Consider the following 15,936-nt stretch of genomic DNA (forward strand, 5'->3'; position numbering starts at 1 on the left):
GTAAAATCTCGATTTTCTATCAATAGCATTGTTAAAGTTTGAAATCATGCAACAATTTTCTTATGTGTAAATGAAGGCGAATTCAAATTACAACAATTTTTTGACATATCAAATTGATACCAGCTGGCCTGAAAGGGTTACCTTGTAATTCTACCATGTTGTCGTTTTTGTAAACCAATGTTGGTTTCATTTGGTGTCATGAAACCAAGTTGGTTTTGTCAATTTAGAATGTAAATAAAACCAATGTTCGAAACAGCTGTTGTGGCTCACATGTGTAGTATGTTTATTTGTCATTCAAATATCAGTAAAAGTAAAGTAAATAAAAAAGGTATAAGTCGCTATAAATAAAGTAAGATGGCATCAGCAGTGGTAGTTTTTGTGTTGTTGGACGAAGAACGCTCAGAAAAGGTGACGAGAAAAGTTCTTAGAGATTTCAGCAACCCACTGGAGTTGCCGGAGATTGCGTAAGTAATTTTTTTATTGTGAACTTACTCATAAAGCTGCTTTGCAGATTTATGGTTTATGGTCCTTTAAAAATTATTTAAAAAATCCTTAGTAAATAGTCCTTTAAAAAATCCACGTTTTTAATATCCTTTAAAATCCTTTAAAAAAATCCACGTTTTTAATATCCTTTAAAATCCTTTAAAAAAAATCCACGTTTTTAATATCCTCTAAAATCCTTTAAAAAAATCCACGTTTATAGTCCTTTAAAAAATCCACGTTTTTAATATCCTTTAAAAAATCCACGTTTATAGTCCTTTAAAAAATCCACGTTTATGGTCCTTTAAAAAAATCCACGTTTATAGTCCTTTAAAAAAATCCACGTTTATAGTCCTTTAAAAAAATCCACGTTTATAGTCCTTTAAAAAATCCACGTTTATGGTCCTTTAAAAAAATCCACGTTTATAGTCCTTTAAAAAATCCACGTTTATGGTCCTTTTAATATCCTTTAAAAAATCCACGTTTATGGTCCTTTTAATATCCTTTAAAAAATCCACGTTTATAGTTCTTTAAAAAATCCACGTTTATAGTCCTTTAAAAAATCCACGTTTATGGTCCTTTTAATATCCTTTAAAAAATCCACGTTTATAGTCCTTTAAAAAATCCACGTTTATGGTCCTTTTAATATCCTTTAAAAAAATCCACGTTTATAGTCCTTTAAAAAATCCACGTTTATGGTCCTTTTAATATCCTTTAAAAAATCCACGTTTATGGTCCTTTTAATATCCTTTAAAAAATCCACGTTTATAGTCCTTTAAAAAATCCACGTTTATGGTCCTTTTAATATCCTTTAAAAAAATTCACGTTTATAGTCCTTTAAAAAATACACGTTTATGGTCCTTTTAATATCATTTAAAAAAATCCACGTTTACAGTCCTTTAAAAAATCTACGTTTATGGTCCTTTTAATATCCTTTAAAAAAATCCACGTTTATAGTCCTTTAAAAAATCCACGTTTATGGTCCTTTTAATATCCTTTAAAAAAAATCCACGTTTATAGTCCTTTAAAAAATTAACGTTTATGGTCCTTTTAATATCCTTTAAAAAACTCCACGTTTATAGTCCTGTAAAAAATCCACGTTTATGGTCCTTTTAATATCCTTTAAAAAAATCCACGTTTATAGTCCTTTAAAAACTCCACGTTTATGGTCCTTTAAAAATTCTTTAAAAAAATCCACGTTTATAGTCCTTTAAAAAATCCACGTTTATGGTCCTTTTAATATCCTTTAAAAAAATCCACGTTTATAGTCCTTTAAAAACTCCACGTTTATGGTCCTTTAAAAATTCTTTAAAAAAATCCACGTCTATAATTCTCTAAAAATTCATTAAAAATCCACATATATAGTCCTTTAAAAATTCTTTAAAAAAATCCACGTCTATAATTCTCTAAAAATTCATTAAAAATCCACATATATAGTCCTTTAAAAATTCTTTAAAAAATCCACGTCTATAGTCCTTTAAAAATTCTTTAAAAAATCCACGTCTAGTGTCCTTTAAAAATTCTTTAAAAAATCCACGTCTATAGTCCTTTAAAAATTCTTTAAAAAATCCAAGTTTCTAGTCCTTTAAAAATTGTTTAAAAAAATCCACATTTTTAGTCCTTTGAATATCCTTTAAAAATTGTTTAAAAAATCCACATTTTAGTCCTTTGAATATCCTTTAAAAATTGTTTAAAAAATCCAAAGCAAATGAAAAGTGACAGCTCTAAGCAACTTGGTTTATTTCGAATAACAAAACCAATAACATTGGCTTCTATGACAATCAAAACCGATAAAATTCTAATTCGAAAATAAAACCAATAACATTGATTTTCATGACACCAAAGCATTTTTTCTTGTCGTTTTTAAAACCAATAGTGATTTCTAAATTGGTTTCTATGACAGCCCTGATTATGTGTAGGTCCATATTTTCATATAGGCCTCATATAACGAAACCTTCCGGTATTTGGTATTTTCATGATTTTCACTATATTTTTCCACGGATTTGTCTAAACATTGGTATTTGTTGGTCATAATTGGTCCTAGCTCCTGTTGTATGTATAGGTAAACGTTTCCTCACGATATTCGGTATTTTAATAGTTTTTGTCACATTATCCAGGGATTCGTCTAAAAACTGGTATTTGTAGTCCTTAATGGGTTTTCGCTCCAGTGGCAGAATAGTGAATATCTAGGTCCATGTTTTATATAGCCGCCAGATAATGGTACACATTGATGTTCGGTATTTTGATAACCCTAGTCACATTTACCCACGGAAATTTCGCTTTTAAGACATGCAATAGATAACAGTCTTTGTAGTATAAAGTTGTCTAAATGGGTACCCTTTGTGGTAATGGCCCCCATATAACGGACTCACTCACTTTGTAGTTTAAAATGGAACTCGGTTGAATTAAGATACTTCTATATGAATTTTTTTTCTTTACCCAATGGTGGAGGGTATTAAAAGGGCATAAAAAAGAACTTAATGTTTTTATACTTGTTTCAATACACAAAGATCCCATAATACCAGCTTTTTTCATCACTTGTACCAAGAGTGACCCTCATGGAATATTCCAAAGTTCCAGCTCTAACCAATCGTTTTCATATGTTATTTATTATTTATCACTCTTCATACCCTTAAAGAAGGTTTCCACAATATATGAACCCTCCTTCCAAATGTCAAAGCAAAAGCTCTTAAGACTTTAAAAGTTTCCACCATATCTGAACAATCCTTCGAAATATCAAAATAAAAGCTCGAACCGTTCCCTCAATAACAATGCTATATCATGTTGCTTCTTTTAGAACGTTTCATAAACTTGCATTACGAATTTCAAAAATCCTTTCAACCAAGATTGACACTTACACCGACCAATGTCTTATAATTTTGTAACTTTTTGGTAATTTTCGTACCCTATAAGAGGAAACTTTAAAGATCTCAAACAACATTGCCACCTATCTACATAAGTGTCCCTGATGCAAAATATCAAAATGTTAGCTCTTTTATATATCTATATCTATAAAAGAGGAAAATGTTTGTATGTTTGTTTGTTTGTTATTTATGGACTCGAAAACCGCTGAATAGATTTTCCTCAAAATTTCCATATATATTGCAACATCGCCTGAAAGTAACATAGGCTATATACATTTTTGAATTTCCTCTTGGAACTGGAGATATAGCATCAGAATCGGAGGTACCTCCCAAAAATTTAGATTTTATATGCACATATCTATTGATCGATTAAAGATACAGTCTCCAAATTTGGAATGCGTAACGGAATTCGGAACAAAAATAAGTTTGCCAAATAATATTGTAATCGGTTCAGATTTGGATGTAGCTCCCATATATATTTTTGACCGATTTCAAGCATTTGATGCACCAAACACGCTATGTATCCCCAATTTCAATGAAATTTGAAACGTGTGATAGATTTTATCTAAAAAATTGATTTCCCAAATTATATTGAAATCGGTTCAGATTTGGATATAGCTCCCATACATATTTTCGGCCGATTTCATGTATTTGGTGGACCAAACACGATATATATTTCCAATTTTAATGAAATTTAAAACAAGTAACGGAATTGGCAGCCAAAATGAATTTGTGAAATGAATTAAATTGAAATCAGTTCAGATTTGGATATAGCTCCCATATATATTTTCGACCGATTTCATGTATTTGATGCACCATGCACAATATGTAACGGGATTTTGATTAGAAAATAAATTAGTCAAATTATATTAAAATCGGTTCAGATTTGGATATAGCTCCCATATATATTTTCCGCCGATTTCACATATTTGATGCACAAAACACGATACGTATTTCCGATTCCAATGAAATTCGGCATAAGTGGCTAAATTTGGTACAAAAATAAATTTGACAAATTATATTCAAATATTCTCAGATTTGATTATACTCAGCCGATTTCACATATTTGATGCACCCAAAGCGAGAGAGACGAAATCTGGCACCAGAAAAAATTGCCAAATTATATTGAAATCAGTTGAGGTTTGGGTATAGTTAACATATATATTTCGGCCGATTTCATACATTTTATGCACCAAACATTATATATATGACCGATACCAATGAAATTCAGAATATGTGGCGGAATTTGGTTACAATAATAAATGAGACAAATTAGTTGGAAATTTGTTAAGATTTGGATATAGCTCCCATATATATATTCTCGGCCGATTTCACATATTTGACGCACCAATTTCAATGAAATATGAAAGGTGTGGCGGAATTTGGTGTAAAAGTAATTTTTTTAAAATTATATTTAAATCGGATCAGATTGGGATATGATTTTAATAAGAACCATTGACCCACAACGCCTTAGGCTAACACTAAAAAACAATACAACAATTAATTTTAAATACGCTTATTACGCTTATTATATTGCTACCTCGAAGTCAGTAAAAGCAAAAGAAATGCCACTCAACTTCAAAAAATTGCTTTTTCCTGCACGCTTGGTATTTCCTATGAAATAAATAAATCCAAAGGACAAACCCTTCGTGTATGCATGTCATGTTACTTCTTTTCTAATTGTTTTATTTATTTACGCATTAAAGTAGTGCAATATTTTTTTTTTATTTTTATTTTTTTTTTTTAACCAACATTCGTAAATAATATTTTGAATGCATATAAAATCAAAAGGGGTAGCGAAGCGCACCGGGTTCAGCTAGTAGCTCTATAAAATTTTTGTAAGTTTTCGAACTTTTATAGGTGCCTAAATTAGTACGACCTTCATGCCGTATAACAATGGTCATTAACTACGTTGTACTTTCTTTTATCTCTCTTCTGTCTCTTGTACAAAATATAAAAGTTCTGACTCATACCGGATTATAAATAACTATGCCGTACCATTTGGGCCTTTCCGTACTTTTCAGAATCTCTATTATCGAATATTCAACAATTCCGGCTTATTTCATCCCTCTGACCCTCTTGTGGTGATTCACTAAAATGATGACATTACTCTTTTATTTAATATAGATTACTTCGACTAACTGAAAAAATTACTGCATTTAAAATAACAATACTTGAATAATAAAAGTCAATTCATTGAAAAAGTTCCTTTTTTCCACAATGCCACACGCCTGCATCAAATTGATAACTACCACCAACCAGCAATCCGGTTTAAGAAACTTAACAATAACCTCAATTTCTAATTTCAATGATCACTTCGAATGAAAGTCTTTCGCTTTGAATGAATGAATGGCAAATTCAAACACACCGATGCACTATGGGTAAAAAGCATGATTTTTTGGCATAAAGTCATTTTTTTTTGGTTTCATATTTTGAAATTTAACTGATTTCCTAAATGTAGATACCCATATTAGAAAAAAAAATGTTTAATATCAATACGGGTGGCAACCCTTTTTTGCTGGCGAGCTTTTAAAGTCAGCTGTTTGAAAGTCACTTTGTTTTGGTACAACTGGCGGTAAAGACCAGCTAAGTTCAAGTGCTTCTGATTTGACAAAATTGAAAAAAAATAAAATGTGTAATTATGGAAAACGTTAGTGCAGGTATGTACAATTAAGATGAGGTGCCCTTTTTGTCATAATTGTCTGTTGTTGTAATACTGTGAATTGTTTCGTTTATGTATAGCTTTATTTAAAATCTATAAATTGTACTTGTGTTCCGTGGAGTGTAACTTGTGAATGGCAAAGCATTGCAAAAAGGTATAAATACCAAGTTATTAACAAAAGTGTGTTAATTAATGAGTAACTAGCCTTTTTTGTTCTATTTTGTGCCAACACGTGTTTTGCAGATAAACATGTGTTTGTCCATGCAGCGCTCATTGAAATTTGGAGGAGCAACAATCGCTCAGAAGATGCACTTGTGAAATATGTGTTACAGAATATCAATAATATCAGTTTAAATGAAGACCAAATGCGTTTGATATCAAAACAAGTGAAAGATTTTGTTAATTATATAAAAAAGCATTTGCCAAAGTGCATCCGTAAACTAGAGCGATTTAAAATTAAACATTCAAAATGGCTTAGCAAAAGTATAATTATTGTAGTGAATGAGCAGTATGTTTCTCCAAATCATCATAGCCGATCGGCCAGATCGGCTATACAGCAGCTACATGAAATAGTGCCCCAAATCATATAAAAATTCGTAGGTCATCTTGTGGGCATAAAAATGAATACAAATCAAATTTCACTTCAACAGCTTCATAAATAAAAAAGTTGGGTCAAATAGGCCAGACCGGCTATATAGCAGCTACATAAGAAATAGTGCCCCAAATCATATGAAAATTCGTAGGTCATCTTGTGGGCATAAAACATGAATACAAACCAAATTTCACTTCAATAGCTTCATAAACAAAAAAGTTGGGTCAAATCGGCCAAATCGGCTATATAGCAGCTATATGAAATAGTGCCCCAAATCATATGAAAATTCGTAAGTCATCTTTGGGGTATAAAAAATTAATACAAACCAAATTTCAATTCAATAGCTTTGAAATTAGAGTTTATGCCAAAAAAAACGTAAAAAAACCCACAGTGCGATGGGGAAAATTGCAGCAATTTCTGAGTGTATGTGTGTGTGTGTCATCATAACTGTGACGCCGCCATTTAATCAAATCTCAGTCGTCCCCCGTCACAAAGTCGTTGTGGCATCCAGGCACAAATATGAAATGGTTAAAACTAACCCAACCGGACAATCAATTCAACAAAAGTCATATACCCCATGGTGATGGTTACAGTCGTTGTCGGTGGTCGGTTGGTTTTATGGATTCTTGTTTCTTCATTGAACCAATGCCCAATGAAATTGAAATGTGAAAAGAAGAGAGGAAGAATAGCAAAGATTATAAGTGGGGTTTATAGAATGTAGAATGGTTCAACAGGCAATAATGGAAACATTTATTTTCTTCCGTTTGTAACCTATCTGATGTTCTGAGGGTTCCAATCATTATATTTGTCTTTCACCGTAAACACATACATTAATTAAATATTTTCTGTAGGAAGGTTTTCTATCACCGGATAAACCAAATTCAATGAACATATTGAGGGGACCCTAGACACAACTTCACGTGGGTATCTTTGTATAAGAGCTATACAAAAACCTGGACCTGATGTTGATTATTTCTATACCTTCCACCATAGTATGGAGGGTATACTAAGTTTGTCATTCCGTTTGTAACACCTCGAAATATACATTTTAGACCCCACAAAGTATATATATTCTTGATCAGCATTAAATTCTATGTTGATTTAGCTTAGACGTCCGTCCGTCTGTACATCTGTAGAAATCACTCTAGCTTCCGAACGAAGTGAAGTAGGTTGATAAAATTTTACTCAAATGTATATTATATAGCCAATGGTTCCTCCCTATTTTCGGTATTTTGGTGATTTAAGCGACATTATTCAGTGGAAATGTTTCATCTTTGGAATTTGAAGTTCGTAATGGATACTACAGCCTATGACAGAAAATTGTCTGTACTGCAACAACGTTAAACGCCATAATTTTTACATATTTTTAAACTTTTATTGAATGAAAGCAAAAAATGTCGGAAATAGCATCTAATATCCAAATAAATTTAGATTTGTTTGGTGTCCGGGGATTTTGGTGACCATTGTGCGCTGGAAATGAAGCGAGAAACCTCATTTTGTAACCACTATTGGGTGGCGCGTGGTGAGTGCGATGATGGTGATTCCTGTTGGAATGTCCTAGGTTTGCGGTCAAAATGTTTGCGATTAATTTAATGTGTTTAATACACCCTCCAGAATATTTTCGCGATAATATTCGGTATTTGATACCACTGTCGATTAATACGAGCGGAGAGCGCCCATCGGTTGTTAAGGCAGCCCAAACCATCACCATGGCTGGCGCTTGAGTTCTGGTGGCCAACCGAAGGTGCAAATTTTCTGCTGACCTCTTTGGCAAGTAAACACGATCAGTTTGGTTGTTTACAAACTGCTGGACAACGAATTTTTTCTTATCAGAGAAAATCAAATTCGGCAGTTCACCACTTTCGGCCAAGCGAAGCAACTCTTTAGCTCTTTTGAGTCTATTTTCTTTCTGTTGCGGTGTAAGTTCTTGCACTTTTTATACCCTCCACCATACTATGGAGGGTATATTAATTTTGTCATTCCGTTTGTAACTCCTCGAAATACTCACGTCAGACCCAACAAAGTATATATATTCTTGATCAGCGTAAAATTCTAAGACGATTTAGCCATGTCCGTCTGTGTGTCTGTCCGTCTGTCTGTCTGTCTGTTGTAATCACGCTATCTTTCAAACAAATTGAGATATAAGGCTAAAATTTTGCACACATGTATATTTTGCCAGTAGGCAGGTTAAGTTCGTAAATGGGTCATGTAGGTCCAAGTTTTCATATAGCCCCCATATAACGGTACCTCTCGATATTCGGTATTTTGATGATTTTAGCGACATTATTTAACGGAACCGTTCCAAATTTGGTATTTGAAGTTCGTAATAGATACTGCAGCAGAAAACAGAAAATGGGCCATGCAGGTCCACGTCTTCGTATAGCCCCCATATACCGTACCCGCCGATATTCGGTATTTTGATGATTTTAGCGACATTATTTAACGGAACCGTTCCAAATTTGGTATTTGAAGTTCGTAATAGATACTGCAGCAGAAAAGAGAAAATGGACCATGTAGGTCCACGTCTTCGTATAGGCCCCATATACCGTACCCCCCGATATTCGGTATTTTGATGATTTTAGCGACATTATTTACCGGGATTTTTTTTAAATTTCGCATTTGAAGTTCGTAATGGATACTTCAGCCCATGCCAGAAAGTTGTCTGTGCAGGTCCACGTCTTCGTATAGCACCCATATAACGGTACCCCCTATATTCGGTATTTTGATGATTTTAGCTACATTATAAACAAATTTTTCTTCAAGTTTCGCATTTAAATGTTGTAATAACTTATGACAAAAGTTGCCTATGCAGGTATACGTCGTCGTATAGACTTTCGGTATTTTTAAGATTTTAACAGAATTTTTAAAGGATTTTTTTTATTTTATTTATTTATTTATTTATTTTATTTTTTTTGGAAATTGCCAAATTTGTACCAAATGGTGGAGGGTATTAAAAGTTCGGCCCGGCCGAACTTACAGCTTTTTTACTTGTTGGAATTTCAATGGCTTTTTCAATATTTGGCGAATGAAATATTGTGATATGTTCAGATAACGAGCCATTTTGCGGCTACTGCGACGCGGATTTCGAACAAGACGCTTCTTTACTTTTCAAACCATTTCTGCTGATGTTGCTGTTTTCTTACGTACAATTCCTTATCGTCGGGCTGCGCTACCAGTTTCACGGCATCGAGCGATGGTACGAGACACAAAAGATTTATTCACATTTAAATGCTAGAGTGCTCTAACGATAGCCACTTATGGTTTCTAGCCAAATATAAAGAAATCACACTATTACACTTGAATTCCGTCACAAATAACTTCTTTTCTGGAAAATTCTCACTAAAATGTACGCTTGTACGCTTGTAAAGTTTGCAGTTTTTTCATCTCACCCTGTATGTAAACCCTAAAAACCAAGCGACTTCAATACGAAATTTCATGACTTCCCCCATTACCAAATTTTGTACCACTTAGTACAATTTTAGTACGCATATCCAAAACCGGCTCCTTCTCTCAACCACAGATACCAACAGTGACAGTCATATAAAATTTCAGGATTTAATCTCTATCTTTCACCCAATACATCCACATAAAATTTCAGAATTTCAGCTTTATCCCTTCGCCTAATACCATTAAGTACTTTTTGTACAATTATAGGACACATCTCCAAAACCACCTCCATATGTCCAGACTACATTGAACGGCGCCCCTAATGCAAAGGTCAAATTTCCGGATTCCAGATCTATTCTTTCACCCAATACCAAATATAAAACCATTTAATATTCTTCGTATACTTGTACAACAAATTTTCAAAACCACATGAAATTTCAACATTTCACCTTCCTCCGGTCACCCTAAACCAAACTGTTCCAAATTAAGTACCATTCAGTACAGTTTGCACCCTTAGTAAACATTTTCAAAAACCACCTTCATATTGTCGAACATGCTTTCCAACCTTGATTCTCATACCAAATTTCAGGCTTTTATCTATTCTACCATTTTAGAACTTAAAGTTTTAGTTTCGAAAAATCCTTTAGTACATCTATCCTGTACCCCATCAGTGACCCTCATTCAAGATTGTAGCTCTTTCCGTTTGTTCAATACAAAGTAATCAATTTTAGTACTTTTCGTACACTTTTAGTAAGTATTTCCAAAAACCCAGCTTTATCACAGGCCTACGCACCAAGACTGGCCCTCGTGCACTATTTCAAGATTCTAGCTTCAGCCGCTTCATCTAGGCGTTGATTCTCGTCAGTTTTTAAGGAGGGTATATTCAGTTTTGTCATTCCGTTCGCAACACCTCTAAAATTCTATGTCGATTTAGCGATGTCCGTCCGTCTATCCGTCTGTGGAAATCACTCTAGCTTCCGAACGAAATGAAGCAGGTTGATAAAATGTTAATCAAATGTATATTATGTCTGCAGGACTTTTGGTATTGAAAATGAGCCATGTAGGTCAACGTTTTGGTATAGCCCCCATATATTAGCACCTCCCTATTTTCGGTATTTTGGTGATTTAAGCGACATTATTTACAGGATGTGGACTGATTTTCAATACCAAATGTCTTAGGAATACTGCAAATATAATTGAATACTGTAATAGGTCGCCGCTGAATATTTAGAGGAATGACATTGCAAGTATCCATCTCCATGTTATGGACGATTGTATAAAATTTTCTATTTTCTACAAGTCAATACCAAATTAAAAAAAAAAAAAACAGTAAAGAAAGTCTTAAAGTCGGGCGGGGCCGATTTTATGATACCCTACACCACTTTGCTAATTTAGTTGAGCTCCACATAACAAGTAAAAGTTTTTATGGGAGAATTCAATCATACACCCTATGATTATAATTATAATTTAAAATTTAAAGGACTAAATACGCCGAAGCATTTGTATCTTTTAAATTCGGACTTGTATTGCCCATTGGGTGCAAAATTAATTCTAAATCAGATAAAGATATATATGGGAGCTAAATCCAAATCTGAACCGATCTCGATAAAATTTGGCAAAGATATTTCTGAGCTGTATTTGATATATTTCCCTGAATATCGTTGTTACGGAGTGCATATTACGGCTGTGGGTAACAAATACAACAAATCGGATGAACAATATATATGGGAGCTATAGCTATATCTGAACCTATCTTCACCAAATTTGGCATACTCCCTTCTAGACTCAATTCGGTCGTATGTGCCAAATTCCATCCCATTTGGGCAAATATTAGACGTTTGGTGCACAATAAAAGGTAAATCGGACGAAGTTATATATGGGAGCTATATCCAAATCTGAACCGATCTCGATAAAATTTAGCAAAGGTATTTCTGAGCTGCATTTGATATATTTCCCCAAATATTGTTGTTACAGAGTGCATATTACGGCTGCGGAGGACAAAAATAACAAATCGGATGAACAATATATATGGGAGCTATAGTTATATCTGAACCGATTTCCATCAAATTTGGCATACTCCCTTCTAGACTGAATTCGGTCGTATGTGCCAAATTCCATCCCATTTGGGCAAATATTAGACGTTTGGTGCACAATAAAAGGTAAATCGGACGAAGTTATATATGGGAGCTATATCCAAATCTGAACCGATCTCGATAAAATTTAGCAAAGGTATTTCTGAGCTGCATTTGATATATTTCCCCAAATATTGTTGTTACAGAGTGCATATTACGGCTGCGGAGGACAAAAATAACAAATCGGATGAACAATATATATGGGAGCTATAGTTATATCTGAACCGATTTCCATCAAATTTGGCATGCTTATTTTTAGGCCTAATTTGGTTGCAAAATTTCATACTATTCGGCCTGATATTACACGTTTGGTGCACAATAAAAGGCAAATCGGACGAAGATATATATGGGAGCTATATCTAAATTTTTACCGATTATCTCCAATTTCAATAGGGTTCGTCCTTGGGCCAAAAATTTCATCTCAATCGGATAATAAATGCGACCTGCATTTTGTTCACAAAAATACATGGACAGACGGACGGACGGACTGACATGCATAAATCAACTCAGAAAGTGATGCAGATCATCAAAAGGAACTATGGGTCTATCTCGTTTCCTTTTGCCTGTTACAAACAAATGCACAAAGACATAATACCCTGACCACCTTGTGGTGTAGGATATAAAAATCCCTAACTATAGTGAGAGTCTCTACCTAATTTTTTAAGTTACCGACAAATATCGATCAAATAAAAATGCAGGATAATGAATCAAAAGTTTAATTTTAAGTTGACAACGCTGTTGCTTTTGTTTAGACTTAGCGACTACTTATTTTCGTTAATTGTGGAAATTGTGAGCATTTGAATTTTACAGATTTTTTGTCGGTAACTCAAAAAACGATTTAGAAAATTCCACTACTTGTAGTGTCCTATTTCCAAACTATTTATATAAATATATTGCTTAGCATTAATTCTGTTTAAACATTTTCCATATTTCAGGTCGAAACTGTGGGCGACAAATACATGGCCGTTTCTGGCCTACCCGATCATTGTGAAAATCATGCTAAATGTATTGCCAGACTGGCCCTGGATATGATGGATATGGCCAAAAATGTTAAAATGGGATCCAATCCAATGGTAAGTGAAACGTCTGAACAATCCGAGTGTATGTCAAAACTTATGCTATTAATGGCATGACATGTCCAACACACACACACACACACACTTATATACATATAATTGAAATACAAACACGCTGCTTATTTTGTTTTTAATTGCCCATGAAAACTTCCGAATGCATGAGCTGTGACGACGATAATTGATCACTTTATTGAAGGTGTTCTTGTTCTTGTTGTTGTGTTTATTGTTCGTCGTCTTCTTCTTGCTTTTCTACGAAAAGAAAAAGTTTTTCATAACAAGTTCAATAAAATATTGAACTTTTGTTTTTCTCTTTGCAAATATTTACGCCTCGATATGTGTAATTGCGTTTTGAGCATTCGTTCGAACCAATAAAGAAGAACTCGAATACTGTGGAAACAAAAATAATAAAAATGAACTTTCAATGAAAGCAATTAAATTAAGTATCGGATTTGACTTCCAAGTAAGCACGAACACACAGACACACTCATACATACACAACCACACATATTCTACCAACACACACACATAGCATTGGCATAACAGAAGAGCAAAGAAATCCAAGAAACTCGGAACTTAATCTGGTGTCATAAACATGAGTTCTATGGCAAGCAAACGACATCAATGATTTTTGTGCGGGGGTAGGGGGCGGTACGGAGAAGTCTACGAATAAAATTTATTCTTCGGCAAATATTTCCTACAAATTTTCCCTACTTAAACATTGAACAATTATCAAAATGATTTGCTGAATCAAGGAAAATATGAAAACATAAAAGAACACAAACCATCGTCAATGATGCAGCCATACCGGACCAGATTTTCGATTTTCGTCCTGGCAACAGTTTCCTAACAACAATTACTAGAAATCTTGTAAAAAAAAGTGTTTCAAACTTTCCCAATGTCAGTGCATAAAAATGTGTGTTTGTCATTCCGTTTGCTTGACTAGTTACGCTGCTTCTGCGCCCTTCTTTTCTCCCACCCACCTTGCCATAGCAATAAACAAATTTCATTGAGTAGTGGTAGAAAGCAACAAGGATAACAAAAAGTATAAAAAAACAACAACTCTGGAAAGTATGCAGCCGAATGAAAAAAAAAAAAAAAAAACGACGACTTGAAATCAAAGTGAAAGTAAAAACTTTGTCCTTTCAGCTCGTAAATTTACATTGCAATGTGTTTAATGTAAAATACCGTCACACAAATGAATGAATGGCAGAAAGCAGCAACGTTTTTTTGCAATGGATGGCAAATTTGTTCGAATGACAAACAAACAAACGACTTTTAGTTTATTTACTTTCTTTTCTCAACGAAAACTTTTAGCAAGATTTGGTACGCACGTACAACTTATCGAATTATCGCAAAAAAGCAACAATATTCTATTTAAAAACATATTTCAGATTTGTAAGTATAATGCTAAAACTTTGACTTTGGTGCTTGCAACGAATTATGTCTATTAAATATTTAGAAATGCTTTTGAAGATCAAAATATCGAAATGGGCTGAAAAGCGGCGTTTATCATTCAAGTGCTCTCCGACCAAGCGTAGATCGTGGTGAGGGGTAAATTATTCCAGTATCACGATAACTAGCGATGGTACGACACACAAAAGATTTATTCATATTTAAATGCTGGATAGCCACTTGCGGTTTTCCAGCCAAATATAAAAAAATCACACTATTACGCTTACGAAAATTCCCACCAAAATGCTTTAGTACGCTTGTAAACAATATGAGCTGTCACTGAAATAATTTTAACAGCTGTCGGACATGTGGCTTAGAAATGACAGCAGTCTGAAGCTGGTTGCAGTTTTTATACCCTCCACCATACATAGTATATAGTTCGTCATTCCGTTTGTAACTCATCGAAATAATCATTTTAGACCTGTCCGTCCGTTGTAATTACGCTACAGTCAAAACGTATTAAGATAGGAAACTAAAATTTTGCACAGATCTCTCTTTTGTCTGCAGGCAGGTCACTATGTCGTACAGCCCCCATATAACGGTACCCCCGATATTCGGTATTTTCATGATGTTAGCCATATTTTTCAATGGAATTGTCTGAAATTCCATACAAGAAGTCCCTAGTGAGTATTTTATCCCCTGAGAGAGAATTGTCTATATAGGTCCACGATATCCTATATCTCCCACATAAGGGTACCCCCCGATATTCAGTATTTAGAAGATTTTACCCACATTTTTTAACGGAATTGTATAAAAATCCACCCAAGGAGTTACTTGCGGGTACTTTATACCTCGGTAGGGAATTATCTATAAAGGTTCACGATATCCTATAGCCCCCATATAACGGTACCCCCCGATATTCGGTATTTTGATGATTTTAGGCACATTTTTCAATGGAATTGTCTGAAAGTCCACACAAAGAGTTAATTGTCAGTACTTTATGCCTTGGAAGAGAATTATCTATATAGGTCTATCATATCGTATAGCCCCCATATAACGGTAACCGACGATTTTCGGTATTTTGATGATTGTAGCCCCATTTTTCAACGGAATTATCTGAAATTCTACACAAAGAGTTCTTTGTGAGCACTTTATCCCCTGAAAGGAAATTGTCTATATAGGTCCACAATATCGTATAAATCCCTATGCATCGGTACCCGATATTCGGTATATTGATTTTAACCACATTTTCCAATAGTCTTGTCTGAAAATCCACACAAGGAGTTCTTTGTGAGTACTTTGTCCCCTGGAAGATAATTATCTATATAGGTCCACGATATCGTATAGCCCC

The 15,936-nt window shown here is 34.0% G+C and overlaps 1 protein-coding gene across 1 annotated transcript in view; it reads left to right on the forward strand.

Moving 5' to 3' along the window:
* LOC101891503 (guanylate cyclase soluble subunit beta-1) overlaps window positions 1-15,936 on the forward strand; it is a 233,847-nt gene that overhangs the window by 178,610 nt on the left and 39,301 nt on the right. The window contains exon 15 of the mRNA XM_020039810.2: window positions 13,053-13,190. Within this exon, the coding sequence (XP_019895369.1) occupies window positions 13,053-13,190 (138 nt within the window). The remainder of the gene's footprint in view (window positions 1-13,052; window positions 13,191-15,936) is intronic.

The sequence above is a fragment of the Musca domestica genome, unplaced genomic scaffold (genome assembly GCF_030504385.1).
Source record: "Musca domestica strain aabys unplaced genomic scaffold, Musca_domestica.polishedcontigs.V.1.1 1, whole genome shotgun sequence".
NCBI classification, from domain to species: domain Eukaryota; kingdom Metazoa; phylum Arthropoda; class Insecta; order Diptera; family Muscidae; genus Musca; species Musca domestica.